Source organism: Mytilus californianus, unplaced genomic scaffold (assembly GCF_021869535.1).
Source record: "Mytilus californianus isolate M0D057914Y unplaced genomic scaffold, xbMytCali1.0.p SCAF_6, whole genome shotgun sequence".
Lineage (NCBI taxonomy): Eukaryota > Metazoa > Mollusca > Bivalvia > Mytilida > Mytilidae > Mytilus > Mytilus californianus.
Genome location: NW_026262712.1, coordinates 77186329 through 77202335, shown reverse-complemented (window position 1 = coordinate 77202335; position 16007 = coordinate 77186329). Strand labels below are relative to the sequence as shown.

General features: G+C 31.2%; 1 protein-coding gene across 1 annotated transcript in view; it reads left to right on the top strand.

The window, feature by feature from the left end:
* LOC127706619 (uncharacterized) overlaps positions 1 to 16007 on the top strand; it is a 127694-nt gene that overhangs the window by 93006 nt on the left and 18681 nt on the right. Inside the window, exons 60-71 of the mRNA XM_052211275.1 lie at positions 825 to 966; positions 4716 to 4819; positions 5529 to 5732; positions 7727 to 7901; positions 8423 to 8697; positions 9195 to 9350; positions 11606 to 11825; positions 12775 to 12923; positions 13227 to 13719; positions 14307 to 14518; positions 14852 to 15038; positions 15224 to 15394. Of these exons, the coding sequence (XP_052067235.1) occupies positions 825 to 966; positions 4716 to 4819; positions 5529 to 5732; positions 7727 to 7901; positions 8423 to 8697; positions 9195 to 9350; positions 11606 to 11825; positions 12775 to 12923; positions 13227 to 13719; positions 14307 to 14518; positions 14852 to 15038; positions 15224 to 15394 (2488 nt within the window). The remainder of the gene's footprint in view (positions 1 to 824; positions 967 to 4715; positions 4820 to 5528; positions 5733 to 7726; positions 7902 to 8422; positions 8698 to 9194; positions 9351 to 11605; positions 11826 to 12774; positions 12924 to 13226; positions 13720 to 14306; positions 14519 to 14851; positions 15039 to 15223; positions 15395 to 16007) is intronic.

Below are 16007 nucleotides of genomic sequence, written 5' to 3'. Positions count from 1 at the left end.
CATTATCATATGATAATACATTATGATTAGTATATGCCAATCTGACATTTTATATGGACTTGACTTAACTTCACTTCAGTTTCTGAGCATTATGGTGGACAAAATTTAATGTGTGACTTGGCTGCAAGGAATTAATATATTTATGCACATGCCATAATTTTCAAGCTTCAGTTGGAAGGGTTTCTATTTTTGGACTACATCTGTATTTCAGAAATAAAAGAACAAAACATATATGCATGATATATTGAAAATATTTTCAAGATTCTAATGCTACTTTGAACCCTGAAAAACATGGAATTTTATTTAAGTTGTTCCATGCAGGATTTTTCTAATTTTACAAATTCAAGATATTATCTTTTATTTTCAGTTTGGAGCAGAATTATTTTAAATATATGTAACAGGCAAACATTTCATACCTATGAATATTGCTCTAAATTACTGACCATGAGAAAAGCCTTTGAAGTGTTTGTAAAAATGGTATTTGGTTTTTGCTATTGATCCAAACTGTTCTTACCATATTTAGTACATGTAGCTCATGATGTTTTTATACAATTATTGAAATTAAAATATGCTGGTTAAATCCTAAAAAAATCTTTAAGTGTTTGGATTAAAAAAGAATGCGAAAACTGTTATTTTGATTATGAAGGAAATTGTACATCTGACAAGCTTTATCTGACCTTTATCTGAAGTAAAATAGTTCATTACCTTTTGAAAGAGTTTGAAAATTGCTGAAGGTTTAGAGATTAATGTGTGTCAACTCTTGAAATATAATTAAGTTAAAAATGAAGCATAATAAGTTCTATGTTATTCTTGTTTTTTCTTAGATTGAAGGTGGAAAGGCCTCTAATGAAGAGAGGGATAAATTGTACAATATATTCTCTCTCACAAATATAAATGAAAACACCTATTACAGTTTTGAGAATCTAGAGTTGGAACATGGAGAAAGTTATTTTGCCTGGGTTATAGGTTAGTATTAAGTCGGTTGTATCAGTGTGTTAAAGTTTACAGTTCTCAATTTACCCTAATGAAGTTGAGGAGAGCTGTTGGAAAACCTATTCCGTTTATTTAAATTATTTGTCTGTGTTAAGTAGATATAAGAAGATATGGAATGAGTGTCAATGAGACAACTCTCCATCAAAGTCACAATTTGTATAAAGTATACCATTATAGGTCAAAGTATTGCCTTGAATACAGAGACTTGGCTCACACCGAACAGCAAGCTATAAAGGGCCCCACAATGACTAGGGTAAAACAATTCAAACAGGAAAACGAATCCGGGTCCGTTCGACCTGATTCGTGTTCGCCCTAGTACCAGGTTCGCGCTAATACCTGTTCGCTCTGGGTCCGTTCGCCCTGAGTCCGTTCGCTCTTGATTTTTATTTTATTTTGTTGTCTTGTTGTATATTATTATTTGAAAAGAGTATGTTAAAGTTTGTTGAAAATTTCGCTGAATATTTATGCTGTATTGCTGCTACCAAAAAATTATTTTCCTTTGATCTGCACTGTAGAGTACCGGGAATACAAGGTATTTGATATAAAACAACTAAAGACCATGTTATCTGCATGTATTTATCCTTATTGATAAATATTAACAATTTCAGAACAATCATTAACAGTATAAGATCCAATTCGAACTTCGCATCACAAACCAGTTATGTCCTTAATTTTTTACACTATTATTTTAAAGAGCACTTATTTTTTATATAGGAAATGTGTCAAAACGAACTTGTGTGCGAATCAAAAATCCCTTTTATGTCTTACAATTCGTACATCGTTGTTTTTACTCATTCCAAGCTGACTAGTTTATTTAAAAAAAAATATTACTTTCATTATTAATCCAACAAATATAATTAATACAAAAATAAGTGAGCTCAAAAACATCATGATTATACCTAATCAGCATTCTAAATAATTAAAAGTGGGAGAAACAGATATCATATGTCACCCTAAATTACAATAAACAGTCATTAAAATTTATTCTAAATAAAACAAATGTAAGAATGAAGCCCATTAATGCTCCAAAACAAGCCATTAATTTTTAAATATTTCCATGTTTTTTCATAATTTCGAGAATATATATTTTCGGTAATATTGATCATATAAATATCTGAATATGTTTATTAAACCTTAATACCACTATATTAATTTAGTTTTAAAGTAGGGCGAACGAACCTAGGGCGAACGGACTCAGGGCGAACGAACCCAGGGCGAATATGTAATCAGGGCGAACGGACCCGATACCCAGGAAAACCAACGGTCTAATCTATATAAAAATCGAGAAACGAGAAACACTTATGAACGACATCAACAAACAACAACCACTGTACATCAGGTTCCTGACTTAGGACAGGTGAAAACAAATGCAGCGGGTTTAAACGTTTTAACAGGCGCCAACCTTCACCCTAACCTGAAACAGTACTATAGCATTACAACATAGAAATACACACTATAGAATATCAAATGAAATGGCTTAACTCGATCAAAAAAGAAGTATTAACAAACACAAGTAAACATACACTGAACGAATAAATTTGATCGATGACACAATATAAATACAAAATGTAAAACAATGTCAAAACGACAACTATAACCTGGGACATAATGACGTTAAATAAAATAACGTACACAGGTAACTTTAAATAATAATTTTGTAGTTAGGAGAACCGAAATATTTTTTACAAAATAAATTTGTTGTTCATAGTACGAGAACAGAAGTGAAAATTTATCGTAATACTAAACACTTCTAAAACGTGGTACATATAAAAAATAGTGAGACGAGATATAACACAAAACAAGTAATTATTGAAGAACAAAAATGCATAACAAATTGTGTCAATAGGTCAAATCGACACGTAAGTACGATTTGAGAGTACTTACAGTTACTGAAAGCTAGTTTGATTTAAAAAAGCCAAAAACAATTAATAATAAAAAAATCATGCATCAGAGACTTAAATCATTCAAAACACATCCCACGGATTTAGTGTTTTAACGCCATGGATAGTCAAAGAAGACATGACTTTTGCAATGCCAAAAATAAAAGTACAGGCAGTAGGATAGTTAAGACTAACCTTATAATAAATATGTATAATGTATATATAGAAAATAAACGTGGATGTGTATTTATACATCCCAAAAAAAACATTCGAAAAGAATACAAATTTAGTTATGTTTTAATTTGTTGATGATAAAATCTATATTTGTGCCAATGTAAACAATATTCAAAGATCGTATTACAACATTGATAAGATAACCTTTACAAATAAGTTTGTTTAAAGTTTCGATGAGTTTACACGGATCACATTGTGATTTCCGCGCTTTAAGTACAATATTACCGTTAAATTTAGGATGTGAAATACCGTTTTTTATACGTTTTGAACAGGTCAAATTTACTATTCAAAGCTTTGTATCTATGAAAGAATTTAGTAAACGTTTTAAGTAGTTTATGGTAACGAAATCCCTGACTTAATCATTTACCAGTGATGCATTGATTACATTCGTTAATATCTATGACATTACTACACACACATGCATAACGAACGTGTTGGACCCATTTTTGCTGAAATTGTGATATTTAACCACTTCTCATTTTGATGCACAAAGTCTTGAAATGGTTACATGCCTTATCAAAAGTATGATCATATTGCGTTAACCATAGTGTAAGCTTTAGTGATTTAAATGTTAATGTTTAAAGATCTTAGACAGTATGAAGTAAAGAAAGTAGTTTTTCATTCAGTTTGAAAAAGGTTACTTAGAATTACTTTATGTGCCACTTGATGGCATCATATATGCGAATAAGATGTACAATGTATATAATATGCTTTTTTGGAACAGTTCGTTTATTGCTGACTATAACTGGAAGGTTTTTAATTATGTGTTCATAATGTACAACAAGAACGGTATTTTATAAAATCTATTTTTATATTAGTTTCATCGGAGCGCTGCTTTTTCTACCTAGCAGAATGATTTGGTATCATCATGTAGATACCTGGACAATTTCAAATAAGAAATAAATCATATTGTCTCGGTCTAAATTATTAATCAGCAACCTTTAATGAATTTAGTGTAAAGATGACTTTAGCAGGCTAAGCAAATCAGGATACCAAAATAAAATCATATTAGTGTTAATATCTGGATATCTGGATAGCAATTAACGGTGTAGCTTGCAAAATAATGTAGTGTACACAAAACCTATGAGCAAATTGGAACATGGTTACAAAGCGACCCACCCACCTGACAGAGATAGTTTTATGACAGGGCGTATGTGGTCGTACATCTGCATATATTTCTTGTAAGATATCAATCTGAAAAGATTTAATATAGAGTTATTGTCCATGTACATATAAAATGTGTGCTACGCGGGGGACAATTGAAAGGCAGTTTTGTCAATCATTATTTTATGTAAATGCATGTAGCTACACAACTGGCAATTCATGTTAAGTTATTTTTTGAATTATCCAAACATAGTCGATTTTAGTTTCATGAAGGGCAATATTCAAAGATCTTACTGCAATGCTAATTCAATATCCTTTGTTTACGAATAAGTAAATTCATAGGGCAAATAAGACGAAGTTGTAAAAATTAAGGTATTGTATTCCCTCTCTAATATAAGATTTTCAGGTGCAGACAAATTTCCAAACCAAATCATAAAATCTATGACAGAATTAGGTAAAATATATGATTCCTTGGAGTTTTGGTAAAAAGATTTATTTTTCCAGGTGTTGATGAGTCAGGTGAATGTGCAATGACTTCCTACCACTTTGTTGTTGATTTGACACCTCCTATCAAAGGCATGCTAACTACAGGCTCATTGTATGATATGGTAAGTTATATTTGGCTGGGAGAAATTTTACAACTACATAGGATTATTTTTCCATTATAAATGTGATCGTGGCCATTTAATTGTACCCAAAGAAAACAAATTGGTAAATACCCCTTCCTTGTAATCTTCACATCTGGTTTTTGCTGTTCTTGAGAAGAAAAAGAATCCTAAATATTTCTTGAGGTTCCAATGTTAGACCAGTAAAGGGACATTCTAATGCAACATCGTTTGTAACGCTCATTTTGATTTGAAAACGTCACTATTTTTCATGGCATCAATTCACAATTGATGCTATGAAAACGTACGCGCAAACGCAGACGACGTAAGACAGATTTTAAGTGTATTGTTTGACGTTGTTTGCCATCAGTTTCATTAGAATGGAGATAACAATATTGTATTTTAAGCTCCGAAGGCATCAATTGGTGATTTGATGGTCGCAAATACCCGTTTACTACCATCAAATCACCAATTGATGCTGTCGGAGCTTAAAATACAAAACAGTTATCTCCTAAAACACTGTGGTTTTTGTTGTACAACTAATTTTACAAATGTATTTGACAAAAAATTGATTTGGAAAATATCTATCTTATCTATTTCTAAGAAAAAGGTAAGAATATGTTTCAGTAAAGTAAAAAGGCGTGCAATCAGATTTTAATTGCAACATTTGTTACTTTTGCAAAGTAGTTTATTGTTGTTGTTTTATCCACAGTCTGTTACCTACACTGTTGATAACAGCACCATACAAGTACTATGGGAGGATTATAATGATCCAGAGTCTGGTATAGAAACCTATGAAGTTTCTTTATGGAATTCTTCTTCTTGTTCATATCAAAATGTACAAACATTATTACATGACTGGATAGAGTTGACAAGTAATTACACGGGGTACAGCTTTGTTGATCTACAACTTGAGGTATGTTTTACACATAGTGTTATTCATTCAATGTAAATCATTATTTAATGCTTTAAAATTGTAGTGACCAATAAATATGATAATAATGACTATAATATGACTATAAAATGTTTCTTTTCTCATGGGCCAATAACGTAGTGAATCTTCCTTGATGAAACATTATGTTCGACGGGTAAAATCTTGATTTTCCTAGACAACGTCAATGACGTAGGTTCATGACGTCATGCAGGTTCTCGTTTTTCTTCTCATTTTGATGGGTTTTTTATAAGTGTAATTTATCTAATATTTCAACTTATTAAAGTTAACAACTGCAAAAGCAGATTTGAGCTGTTGACACAATTTTTAATGCATTTTTGTTATTCAATGTTTGCTTGTATTGTGTTATATCTCGTCTCACAATTTTAGCTCACCTTTCCGAAGGCGTCCGTCGTCGTCGTCCGTACGGTGTAAACTATTTCAAACATCTTCTCCTCTGAAACTACTGAACCAATTCCAACCAAACTTAGGCTGAATGATCCTAAGGGTATCTAAAATAAAGTTTGTGTTTTATTTTTTTTTTCGTCAAAAAAACATGGCCGCCATAGCTAAAAATAGAACATAGGGGTAAAATGTAGTTTTTGGCTTATATCTCAAAAACTATAGCATTTAGAGCAAATCTGACATAGGGTAAACGTGTTCATAAGGTAAAGTTCTATCAGCCCTTAAATTTTCAGATGAATCTAATAACCCATTGTTAAGTTGCTGCCACTAAATTGGTAATTTTAAGGAAATTTTGCAGTTTTCGGTTATTATCTTGAATATTATAATCGATAAAGATAAACTGTAAACAGCAAAAATGCTCAGCAAAGTAAGATCTACAAATAAATTTTATATGACCAAAATTGTCAATTGACCCCTTAAGGAGTTATTGCCCTTTAAAGACAATTTTTCACAATTTGTTTATTTAGTTTGCTTACTTAAAAAAAAACTTCTCCTTTGAAACTGCTGAATCAATTTCAGCCAAACTTGGGCTGAATGAGTTTCAGAGTATCGAGTATAAATTTTGTATTTTATTTCCTTGTATGTCAAGAAACATAACCACTATGGCTAAAATGCAACATAAGGGTAAAATGCATTTTTTTTTTTTTTTGCTTTTGAAGAAAATATGACAGATACAAAGAACATTTAAATGGCATTTTTAAGCCACTCAATAATATATATTGAAAAGCAAAAATAATCATTGAAGAAAGATTTAAGCAAAAAATTACAGGTGAGCGATTCAGGCTCTTGAGGGCCTCTTGTTTATATGTACCCTCTTTGGTAAGTGTTAAGTATAACGGTAAATTTTTACTTCTGTTCTCGTACTATGAACAACAAATTTATTTTGTAAAAATATTTCGGTACTCCTAACAACAAAATTATCATATTTAAAGTTACAAATGTACGTTATTCTATTTAACGTCATTTTGTCCAAGGTTGTAATTGTCTTTTTGACATTGTTTTACATATTGTATTTATATTGTGTCATCGATCAAATTTATTCGTTCAGTGTATGTTTCCTTGCTTTTGTAAAAAAAAATTTTGATCGAGTTCAGCCATTTCATTTGATTTTTATGTTGTAATGCTATACTAATGTTTCAGGTTAGGGTGAATTTATCTTTTTTTTAACTTTTTTACCATGTGTACAGGAGGCATACCTTTCTGTTTATCCGTTTGACGTACTCAATTGGTTGAAATAAATTTTTTGATATGGGGTCTACTATGGAACTCTATCTAATAAAATGCAGACTTATGTTATTCTATTGAAAAGACTTAAACAACTTTATTCTTCATCTTTAAAAAGAACTGATGACAAAACTATACCAGTTTTTTCTAACCATTCTTTTGTCCTCGATAGCAGTACAATGGTAAATTATACTTTGTTGTAATGAAACCAAGATGCATATACATTTTAATACAACGTGCAGTTGGAATTATCAGTAAATTTCATAATTTTATTCCAATTTCATTATCAGGAATACACACCATATATTGTACAATTTAAAGTAACAAATAAAGCAGGATTATACACAATAGAAGATTCTCCGCCAGTATTGTATGACTTGTCAACACCGACACAAGGGAAAGTAGTTGCTGGAAGAGATTTCTTAAAAGAACAAGTATGGTTCAGTTCAGGAAAAGCAGTAACAGGTATAATAGTATTAACAAAAAACAAAATTAAAAGGTAAATTAAAAAAGGGGAAGTCCTCACAAAGGAAACAACTGTTATATTCCTGACTTAATTACAAATTTATTTTGAACTATGTAAGATTGACTTAATACTAGAATTTTCGGACGAAAATGGAGGGTTAAATCCGATTTCATAGCTAGCTAGTATATCACTCTTCTATCGTTAAAGGTCTTATTTTGTATTGAATCAAAATTCCTCTTTAATTATTCTTGTTTTCTTATTATTTTAAGTAAGATATGTTTAGTCCCCTAAAAAACTGAGCAACACACGAGTGCTAAAAGGATGTAGAAAACATTTCAATTGATCGCCAATTTTTTATCAATTTTGTTTTTTATATATATAATTATTAAGGAGGGAGTTGATTTTTACCCAACAGTGTGATGATACATTCACTTGTGGGATATTTCCTTATTGGTTATAATCAAAGAACATAAGCTCTAAAATAATCAATATTATCACATATTATTTCTGTTAAATGCAGGTACCTTAATACACTTGCCTAGCCCTGATGGTCCAGGATGCCCATCCAGACATATATCTATGATAAACGATAGTGATTGGAGAAGACTTGAGCAAATAGGATTCAGAGATCCCAGCGGTACGATATGGAAGTTACATCACCGTAAAGAGAACATCGATACACTGATCTATGACAATGCTATCTCTGTAAAGCTCGCTAGACACAATAATATGAATAAAATGTTCACAGGTGCTTATGTTAGACCAGCCGACATAGAAAATGGTGGAGTTTATCATGTAAGTTGCTTCAAAGATACCATTTTATGACAGTTTTCTAAAAATATAATAATCTTTTTTTAAAACAGCAGTGTATGTTTAATACTAAATAAAAATGAAAATTTAATACTTGCAAATGCTAAAATTGTTTTAGTTTGAAATATTCTTATTAAAGTCTGTTTGTGTAGCTGATGAAAAGTATTACTAGTATAGAGATCAAAATAATAGTGCAGTTTCAGAACGAAAAAAAAACTGTGCGAGGTTGTATTCAATTGAAGGAGTAAATCAAATTGCTTAGAAATTTTGTTATTTATTAATACGAGTGATAAGGCTATAAAATGGGTTCAAATTAATACTAATGAATGACATTATGAAACAAAAAAGAGGAGGATTTATACATATGCAGATATTCGGAGCTTATCATTTTATTCCTTTAAATGATGCAGTATTACTAGGCTAAAAATCATATTTCCATTTTAGTATAGATGTTTACACCAAGACTTTCGTTGATACTTCAGGTAACTATTAAAGCAGCGGGAGGAGATGGTCTAGCTATCACTGGTGTCATGTTCTGGGATGGACCAGAAGCTGAAATAGCTACATTCACTTATGAAGAAGACTATGATTGGGCAGCCCATGTTTGTGAATGCTGTTTGATGGATCCAGTTCCAGTTGTATGTATATTACCGGCATATAATACATTAGTATCGTAAAGAAAAAGCTGATGCAATACTTTGATTATATGCTTAAGTTGGATATAATCATATAGATAGAAAACAATCAACTTACAGTCGATACCATATATATCGGGGACTCAATATTTCACGTAATTGAGGTTTGAGTTATCAAAGGTTGTGAGTTATAATTCTGTGACAAAGAAAAAAAAGTACCCATCTTCAGTCTTTTTTATTCTTACATAGTTCAAAATAAATTTGTAAGTCCGTAATGAATTGTTCATGTATTTAGCTTTTTCCTTAAGCCCCATTCTGTTGAATCTTAATCTTAATCTTTTTATACATAAGTTGGATCAATTGATTTTAATTTCTATGATTCTGTAACTTTTAATGGAGTTCTCATTTAGAGATGCCATTCCTCTCCAAATTATCTTCGATAAAAGGTATTCCATTAACACAATTCATGATAGATGTCGAAACAATGAGTAAGTAAGGAAAAATCATTTTGATGCTCTGACATTCAAACATTGAATTTGACTTTTCCGACTTTAAATGTTATCTTTCTGTCTGTAGTTTCCGGTAATTTCTTGACAGAGTAAAATCATGCTTATTGTCTTTGTCAGAGAGTGATAATAAAAATACTCAATCTAACAGAGATTTTTAATCTACTGAGTTTTACAAATCATTCGGAATTTTAACTTGAATGACAAAATGTGCCAACTTGGTTAAGAGTTTAATGCCTTCTATATTGACACCACTAGTTTGATTTTTTTTTATATGAGATGAAGGTGACAACTTTAAATGGGCTTAATTTTCAAAAGTTATTAGTTTCTCACAATGACTGGTGTGCATTGCAAATAATGTGTTGCAATCAAATTAAAATCAATTTTATGTATCATTGATGAAACTTTTGTAGACAAAACTTGGGTCTGGCGTACAAAATGTTAACTCTATGATGAGTTTAGTTAGTACACATAAATGTAAGATGTGGTATGATTGCCAATGAGACAACTCTCCACCAGAGACCAAATGAAGTACAGGATAACAACTATAAGTCACCTTACGGCCTCGATAATAAACAAAACTTATGCCGCATAGTAAGCTACAAAAGACTCCGAGAAAATTAATGTAAAACAATTCAAACGAAAAAACTGACCACCTGATTATATACAAAACAATAAACGAAAAACAATAAAAGATGAACAACAACAAATAACAACCGCAGAATTACAGGCTCCTGACTTGGGACAAGAACATACAGAATGTGGTTGGGTTAAACATGATTGCCGGTGCCAACACCCCCTATCCTGGGACAGTGGTGTAACAGTACAACATCATATAAAAACTTCAATTGAATAGGGCTTAACTTATCTGATCAATACATGATCATAAGGATAGAAAAGTGTTAGAATATTTATGGTTTGTATCCTTATTTCACGGTTTATTGAATATAAAATATATTGGATTGAAGTATTGGTTTACGTTAGCTTACCATGAAGTTGTGGTCATTTACTTGAAACTTCGTGCACATGTTCCTTATCGTGTTGAATTTTCAAAAGTTATGCTAAGGGAGAGAGTTTACAAAGGATTAAGATTGTTCCTTAAACTTCGATGTTTAAATGATGTGTTTGAAGTACTACAAATTTTGACCTTTGATACTTTCTGAAACCATTTTTTGGAATATCAATGACGAGTTGATTAATTCCTAAAGTATGCATTATGAATGTTTAAATCTCTGTTTTGGTCCCTTTTTCATAACTTTGAACATATTTTTGCATAAATATCGTTGGCCCCTACCTATTTTTTTCCTGGAATTCAATTTAACCAAGGCACCTTTTTTGGTGACAGAACATGTTGGACCATAGATTGAGGCTAAAATTTTCTGAAGCATTCAGGTCGATGAAATGCACAAAAATCTTCGTGTCTTGACAAAACATCCAAAATGTGCTGTGTTTTGATCATATCATGCACTCTTGTAATAAACTGATTTGCTTTATTTACCATTACAACTTTTGTTATAGAACCTTTTAAGACCCAAAATGTGTCTTTTTTTGTATATTATGATAAAGTTAAAATTCAAGGCTAAAATGAACTTGGTCTTTCAGCCCAAGATGTTTAGGTGACTAAACAATGAAATTAATAGTGCGAGGGTAGCATGATGTGCACATATTCTTGAGAAAAAAAAAATTTTCTCAGAAATCCTTGTCTTCTGTAGAGTACATTTGTTTCATGAGTGTATTCATTAATGATTTTAGGCTTGTAGTTACTGTAATTGTACAGAATATTTATATAACAAATATGGGAACAAAACATTGCCAGTTTTAACAACTTCAACAACAACAGAACAACCAGTGCTAAATACAACAATACAACAGTATGAAATAGTAAACAATCCTGATGGAAGTATTGTAGATACTCCAATAGACACTAGTATACCTATCACACAGGCAGCTTGTGGTATACAGATATTTTCTGGTAACTTTTTACAAATCATAATTTTTCATTTGTAGAGACTCCATTGGACACAATCATACATGCTACTACAGGCATTATTTTTGTATTCAGTTGAATTTATTTGCATTACGGGTATATGTCATTCGGAAGGCAACCAATAATTCTTAATGTAAAAGGGCCATAAATCAAAACTCGAAGATGTATACTGTAAAATGTAGATATGAGAGATTTTTGAGATTCCCCTATTAAAACATTGCGTAAGACATTTCTGCGTACAAAAACATTTTATTCAACAAGCAGTTGTGCCCCTGCTATTTTGATATTTTATCTAATCTTTTTTTGTGTTTCCCCATATGTGTAGCAAAACATAGACTTCGCAATTTCTGCTTATATCATTCGGAGGCACCTTCCTTGGCAGACTCAAACATTTTTGAGTGCTTTGCAAAATAAGTTTTTGTAAAAATTGAAACATTTATTAGCTGGGAATTGTTTACAATTTATTAATTAAGTCTTGACCAATGTAGAAACTTTAACAACATATAAGGTAATACTTACCATATTAGGACTAACAGTTAACTGGAATGGAACCCTGTGGTAATAAATCAATGTAGACTATACTAAGTTTTATATTACAATATTTATATACACACACTTCACATCAAAAACTGTTTTATAAGCAAGGATCTTGCATGTTATAAGTTAATCCACAATTATGGTCTTGGCAAATTGTAAAACTGAATAAAATAAACATTGCAAATGGAATTGTCTTCCTTTACAATAAAAATCCTGTAGGCAGAGTGTTTTTCCTTAGAAAATCATATAACAAGGCCAACAGTTTCACTTTTCTGAATGTTAAGAAACTTTTCAGAGTTCATGGCTTGAAAAAAGCATCATCCAAATAATGATTAAAGGCAGTATGTAGTTTTCTTTTTCCTTCGATATTTTATAATATGCTCATTATTTGTTTTAGGCGAAGACCCAATGATTGTAACCTGGTGCCAGTCTTACAACAACACATTTAACCCAATGAAGACAAAGATGAGTTTAGGGTTTGACCCTTCTGAAAATTTTCACGATTTTAAGATAGAAATCAGACCTGAAAGAGATGATGCTGTTGATGTTAGTAAAATATTTGTTAATTAAGTAAATCGATTTGTTAGAATTTTTTATTTTTTATATTTATGACTAAAGAAAGGCCAGTTCTTTTGCATCTGATTATTTAAATACCTTATTAATCAAAAACCATGTTCATTTGAAAACAATATTTTGATTCGGATATGAACTTTACACAGATCAGCATGTCAATCTCCAAACTCTGAATGTCTATAAATAAATATATTGGATACATTGTCTAATACCTAGCATTTGCTGACATTTTTATTTCATCACAATTTAGAACTGCTTTGTCCTTATTGTTTACAGATTTCATGGTGTTTATTTGTGTTTGTTGATGGAGAGGAACTAACAATGATGTGTGGCATTCCATATCTCAGTAATCAGGCAAAATTAGTATTACATGTTTGGAATCGTGAAAACACAGTTCCAGAAAATGCAGACATGTTTAATAGATATTCCACCAAAGCTTTTTTTAAAGATCTGATAATGCCGGCACCACAAGGTTCCCTTTGTCGCTATGGTGACCCATTCAGAGGTGGAACAAATCCAGTTATAAAATTTGAAGCCGGTATAGGGAGTGAAAAACTGTTAACTGATGTGTCACCATTTATTGAAGTACTTGCACCATGCTTACCATGTCAAGGACTGTGTTCTAGATATATGTGTAATTCAGCCTGCAATCTTAATGATACAACAAATTATATATTTACCTTACAAGATACAAACCTAGCACCAGTAAAGACATATGTTAATGAAACAGGTCATCAGGAAAATAAAACACTGGCTTACTATATAACAGGTAGTGACATGTTCCATACAAACTATGTATACCCTTAATAACGTCAGTCTTCAATGTGCAGATAGTCAATTCCTATAATGAATTATAAAATACCATTTGGAATCTGCTTTGTAGAATGTATGAAAATGAGGAACTATGTTACGTCACCGTGTTAAGTTTAATGTTGATTTATTGTTTTGCCATTTCAAAATCTAACGATTTCTGTGTAAGTTTTTTAAAAGTATATACAAAGTGATTTGATCGGTTGAAACGTCATAAACCGTGTAATTTCATCCAATGGTATGATGCTACATTCAGTTTTGTGTACCAACAATGAAATTACCCATAGTCCTTTAAATTCTGAAGTGGCAAATCAGTTGAGAACTTGAGTTAATTAAGGATAATATTGAGTAAACAAAAAAAAGTAACCTTGCATATACTATTTCCTGTTTGATGTTAGACCAAAAACAGGAATGAAATTGTACCTAGAGGTGTCAATTCAATATATTTTTGCATTTAGTTTTGAAAAAAACACAAATGATTACTTACTTCCTCATTCACATTATAAAATTTTGTATACTTGATTTCCCCATTTTTATGGATTTTAGTGAAAGCTGTTCTTGGATCCGGCCTAGAAGCTACTAGATCATCAAGCGCCTTTTATGTTGATGACACACCACCTGTTTTTGACACTGATATAATGAATTCTCAAATCTATATAGATGTCACCCAAGGAGAATTTACGCCAGTAAATTATCAGGCATCTAAAGATACAATAAAAGCATTTTGGAGATGTTATGATGATGAAAGCCAAGTTGTGGTAAGCGGTTATCTAATTTTCTCTGTTTAAACCATATAAATAAACTCATCATAGATACCAGGCTTAAAATCTAAAATGATCCATTAACAATAAAAAAGCGATAAGTATTGCAACCTGGTTATGTGTGTCTTTCACCAATTTTATGTTACGTGTATGCACTATTTTTACCAAATATCAATATCTATAAAAACAGTAGGCATGGCCCCAGCCACCACCTTGGACGAAGTCTTTGTTTGTACATAAAAAATCAAATGCGTGGTTTAAATCATTTTCACAGATGGATCAAATTCACCACTTTGTTTAAAAAATGACATCTATTTATGTCTTATTTAGGATATTCAATGGGCTATTGGTAATACAGTTGGAGCAGAAGACTTGCAGGAATTTCAGTCTGTTGGTAGAGAAATGGTAGCAGAAAATAAAACCTTTAGTGGAATATTACATCACAATACTTCATATTTTGTTTCTGTTAGATGTATCAATGGAGGTGGGGCATTCACACAGTGGAATGAAACAAAAGGTACGTACATAGTCTTATATGAAAATTACGATTGAGGCTTACAGTTTTTAAAAAATTGTGTAGTAAATACAAAAAACAAATAAAAGATTATAGTAAATTCAGCATTTTTTATTTATCAAATAATTAGAATTGTCACAAATTGTATTAATAAAATGATGAATTGTGCTATACATCTTTGTTTTCAGGAGTAATAGTATTGTTAGTGCCACCAGAAACAGATGATTTGAACAATACTTTACCTGGAACAGAAGAATTTCCAAATAAAGTCAATCCTAGAGATGCCAGGGAATCAACTGATCCCACATCTATAGGGATGACATTTACTGCCAGTGAAGATAAATCTGTTATTAAATATGGTAAGTGTGAGATGTCATTAAATATTATCACTATTTTTTTGTTGGAATGACCGTGTCTGCCAAGCTTGAGACAATCCATAATAATATAGTTATACATGTAGAGGAACATAAAGAATTTGAATTATTGAATTCTTATATCTATTGTTTCTAGACACAAATTTCGATTCTCAAGCAGCATTACAAGTATTGCTTTGTATAAAAACCAAAAATTAAAGCAGGATAAAACAATGAAGTGACATAACCGTACATAACACATCTCAACACATTTTTAAAATGGAATACTTGTTGTTTCTCTGTTTAAAATAAATATAATACTGAACTTCTTCAAATGAAATCATATATTCCGGCGGAGTTCGGTATACTGTTTTTTCCTGTCTGTCTGTCGGTCTGTCAATATGTTCGTCTGTCGTCTGTATGTCCGTCCAATTAAATTTCCGTCGCATTTAAGTTTCATGTCAGCATGCTATTCCTTTTGACATGGTTTCAGGTTCATCGCTCAGCAGTTACCTGCTTAACAAATACTTATTTATTCTGATTTTTTTCATACCGTAGTATATTGTATTTAATACAGACATCACTTAATTAAATGTTACCAAAACCAGAACAACAGTAT